Here is a 4429-nt window from a genome sequence, read left to right as displayed (position 1 = left end):
CTTTTAAGGTCAAAATAAATCGTGAATGTTAGAAGAGAATTTGTATTTAGTTGAGACGTCTCCTCTTCTGGCCCATTTCATCTCTGAGTCCTGACATGCAGCTGATGCCCTGGTGTGAAATTAGTTGTAACCAAGCAGAGGAGACCAGGAATGCCCTCAACAGCCTGGGGAGCAGCATGATGTTCTATGTGTAACACATACATTTATATGTAATAATTATAAATGTCATATATATATATATATATGCTGGAAAAATTGATATTGATACAATATTATTAAAATAATCCTACTCTGATGTGTCAATTATTATATGCACTTTTTTTTGATATATAGCTTTAGGAAATTTTATCACATGTATGGGTTCTGGTAACCACCACTAATATGAAACAGAACTGTTCCATCACCCTAAAGAACTTCCCTTTTCACACACTCCCCACCCCTGCAACCCCGGCAAACTCCTGGAAACAACTGATTGCTTTCTTGCCTCTGTATTTTTCCCTTTTGAGAATGTTGTCTGGGTAAGATACATTATGTATGGAATCATAATAATCCAATGAGTGTAATCACACACTATGTAGCCTCCTGAGTGTGACTTTTTCCACTCAGCACAACACCCTTGGGATCCACCTAGTTTATTGCATGTCGCTATAGTCTGTTCCTTTCAGTCACTACAGACTTTGTTCTTCAACTTATGATTATGGTGGTCAGAAAGCCATATGCATTCTGTAGACACCATACTTTGATTTTGGATTTTGATCTTTTCCAAGCAGCGACATGCAGTGTGATATTCTCTGCTGGTGATGGGCAGGGATACCAAGCTGAGCGCCCAGCCATCCCCGGGATCACCAGGGTAAAACAATCCATGGTACACTTAGAGCCATTCTGTACCCACTCAGCCATTCTGTTCTTCACTTTCAGTACAGTGCCCAATAAATTACATGAGATTTGCAACACTTTAGTATAAAATAGACCTTGTGTTAGATGATTTTTCTCAATAGGAGGATAATGTAATTGTTGAGCACATTTAAAGGAGGCCAGGCTAGGCTAAACTGTGATGCTGCCTAAGTTTGTGTATTAAATGCATTTTTGACTTATGATATTTTCAGCTTACAATGGTTTATTGGGATCTAACTCCATCATAAGTTGAGAAAGATCTACAAGTAATATGTCATTGTATGGTGCTCTAAAGTATATTTATCAATTTATCCAATGAAGAACATTTGGGTGTCTTCCAGTTTGGGGCCATCACAAATATAGCTACCATGAATATTCATGTACAGATCTCTGTGTGATCAGAAGTTTTTCATTCCTCACATATAAATACCCAGAAATGTGATTGCTGGGCCGTAAGCTAAGTGAATGCTTAACTTAATGTGAAACCGTTGAACTGTTTTCCAGAATGACTGGACCACTCACCCACCTGCAATGTATGAGTGATTCAATTTCTCTGTGTCCTTGCCAGAACTTGGCATTGTCAGTATGTTTTATTTTAGCCATTCTGATAGATGTAGAGTGGCTCACCGTGGCTTTAATTTGCACTTATTTAGTGGCTAATGATGTTGAACTTTTGTTTATACAACTTAGTTATAGGCTTATTTCCCTATCACACATCTTCTTTGGTGAAGTGTCTGTGTGAGTCTTCTGTTCATTTTATACCTGGCTTGTTTGTTTCTTCCTGCTGAGTTTAGAGAATTCACTATATTCTGAATACCAGACCTTTGATAAACATATGTTTTGCAAATATTTCCTGCCCATCTATAGTTTGTACTTTTCACTCTCTTAATAATGTCTTTCCTCTGACTTCATATGTACACAGAGACATATGGAATAGTATTCACCTAATGGTAATAGCAGTTATTTTTGGAGAATAGGACTGATTTTAGGTGATTTTAAAACTTTCTTCTGTATGTTTTACTATATTACTTTAATCCCATAATGATAGTATGTATCAGTTTCATGAAATTAATAAATTTGTTTAAAAATGTGAAAAAAAATAATGTCTTTCACAGAGCAAACATTTTTAATTTTGATGCAATCTAATTTATTTATTTTTTAATGGAGTGTGCATCTGGTATCATCTCTAAAACCATTTTGTCTAGCGCTAGGTCTTAAAATTTTTCTTAGGCTTTTTCCTAAAAGATTTACAGTTTCACATTTTACACTTGGATGCATGATCCATTTTTAGACTGTCCTCAAATTTTCTAACAAGTGTTAGATTTAGGCCAAATTTCAGTTATTTTCGTATGAATATCCAATTTTTGCAGCATCATATGCTGATCTGACTATCTTTCCTTCATTGAATTGTCTTTCCACCTTGTCAAAAACTCAGTTTTCCTTACTTGTGTGGGTCTACATCCGTATTCTTATTCAGTGGAATAAAATTGTTAATAATATTCCTTCATTATCCTTTTAGCATTACAGCATTTGTATGTGGTATTCTTTTTCATTCCTCCTATTTATATTTTGTATTTCCTCTGTTTTATTTCATTGATAACTCCATTGATAATTCTAGTCACAAGTATATCAACGTTATTAATCATTTTAAAATAATTAACGTTGTATTTCATGATTATCTCTACAGTATGCTTTAGGGTTCACAATTTGAATTTTTATTTTTTTCTTTCTTTCAGATTATGTTGGGTAACTTGTTCTTCTTTTTCTATCTTCTTTTGTTCAAAGATTAGATAATTTTCGTGCAACCTTTTTTCTTTGATAATAATATAAGTATTTAAAAGATAAATTTGCTTTTATCTACTATTTTAGCTGTGTCTCGTATATACTTATTTGTGAGTTTTCTCACTATATCTTCTTTCTAAATATTTTCTAATAGCCATTGTAATCGCTTCTTTAATTAATGGGTTATTTTAAAACTTAGTGTATAAATTTCAAGTATTTGGGAGTTTCTAGAGAGAATTTTTTGCGACTAATTTTCTAAATCAATTTAACCTTTGGTCAAGGTAGAAATTCTGCATAATGTTAGTTTTTTAAAATGTACTAAGATTGTTTTATGGACTAACAGAGTGTGTGAGTGTGTGCGTGTTGGGGGGGTTGTCTGCGTGTCTCTGTGTGAATATTTCATCTACGCATCAGGATTTGACTGAAGGCCCGGCTGCAGGTTTGGGTACAGGCTGCAGGGGCCTGGGGAGCACTGTGCACTTCTGCACAGAAGTAGGTGGCTGCATCTCCAGGCTGGAAGTCCTTGATGTGCAATGAGAAGTGTTTAGCACTTTCATTGGAGGAAACTGTGAATCTTCCATCTTCCTTTTTATTCCCACCTGAACTTTTGGCTATCAGGAATTCTGGGCCTTGACCAGGGTATTGCCGGTACCATGGGAAGTAGTCAAATAGACTGTTCTCATAAGTACAGTTCAGAACTGAAATCGCTCCTTCGTGGACTACCAGGGATTGAGGGCTCTGTTTCACCTGCTGTTGCTCACTTTTTCCATTCTGTTGTCCACTCACCCCTGAATAAAAAGAAAAGTCATTAGGTCCACAAATTCATATGTCTTTCTTAAAGTTTCTACCTGCATGAATTTGTCCACACACCCATTTTCTCATTCCTGCAAATTTATGACATATCCTAGAGTTTCTCTTCCATAACTCACAGCTTACTTGAAGCCACAGAATTAAAAATACTGCTCCCAGAAGCTTGTCCATTTTTCCTGGCACCAAAGCTCAGTGACAGCGCAGGTGGGCCTCTGGTCTTCTCAGCCAGCGAGGAAGCTGACTTTAACTTCACATGTTTCAATTTTTTTCAACAGACTCCACCCTCTCACAAGTGCTTTCAGTTAGAACTATTTTTCTCAAAGCAAGCATTTCCTTATTTTGCTCTTACTTAGAAATGCTGAAAATTACATTCATTGGGAATCAGAAATCCCATCCTTACACGTGGATAAAGATCAGTTTCAGATTTCCCTCCTCCATTCCTCAGCTTCCATTTCTTCACATCTAGAATATTAAAATAATGCACCAGAACAGCTTGAAGTCTTAAAAGGAGTAATATTATTTTACAATGGGGAAAAATGGAATCCCACAAAGTCACAAGATCAGCATGTAGAGGGGCATTTCTCTTTTATTATAAATACTAATTACAGTTCATTGAAGACACACAAGGGGCACAATATAGCATTATAAGCGAAGGCCATGGATCAGAACAGAGAGAATATGCAGTTCTTTTCCCTCAGGGAACTTAAATTTTATTGCAGTCTTTCAGATGTGTCCAGATTTTATTCCACCCTAAGAAATGACAAAATATCATTAAATCACTTTCAATTTCTTTATATTTTTTCTAAAACATATATACCAAGCAAAAGAAATATTTCTAATAATATACATGGAGAAAAGAAATTAAGAAGTACTAGAATAATGTGTTTTGAAAAAGTTTTCCTTTCCAAATGGATAGGAGATCGAAAAATTCTGCTGACTTTGG

At 35.5% G+C, this 4429-nt stretch overlaps 1 gene segment (V, D, J or C); it reads right to left on the bottom strand.

Moving 5' to 3' along the window:
* Window positions 1-3075: 3075 nt before the first annotated feature.
* Window positions 3076-3550, bottom strand: LOC102532349 (T cell receptor alpha variable 23/delta variable 6-like). The segment is given in 2 exon segments: window positions 3076-3464; window positions 3547-3550. Coding segments are annotated over 2 exon segments (393 nt in total).
* Window positions 3551-4429: the final 879 nt, after the last annotated feature.

The sequence above is a fragment of the Vicugna pacos genome, unplaced genomic scaffold (genome assembly GCF_048564905.1).
Source record: "Vicugna pacos unplaced genomic scaffold, VicPac4 scaffold_218, whole genome shotgun sequence".
Taxonomy (NCBI): domain Eukaryota; kingdom Metazoa; phylum Chordata; class Mammalia; order Artiodactyla; family Camelidae; genus Vicugna; species Vicugna pacos.
This window is presented reverse-complemented; position numbering and strand designations above follow the sequence as displayed.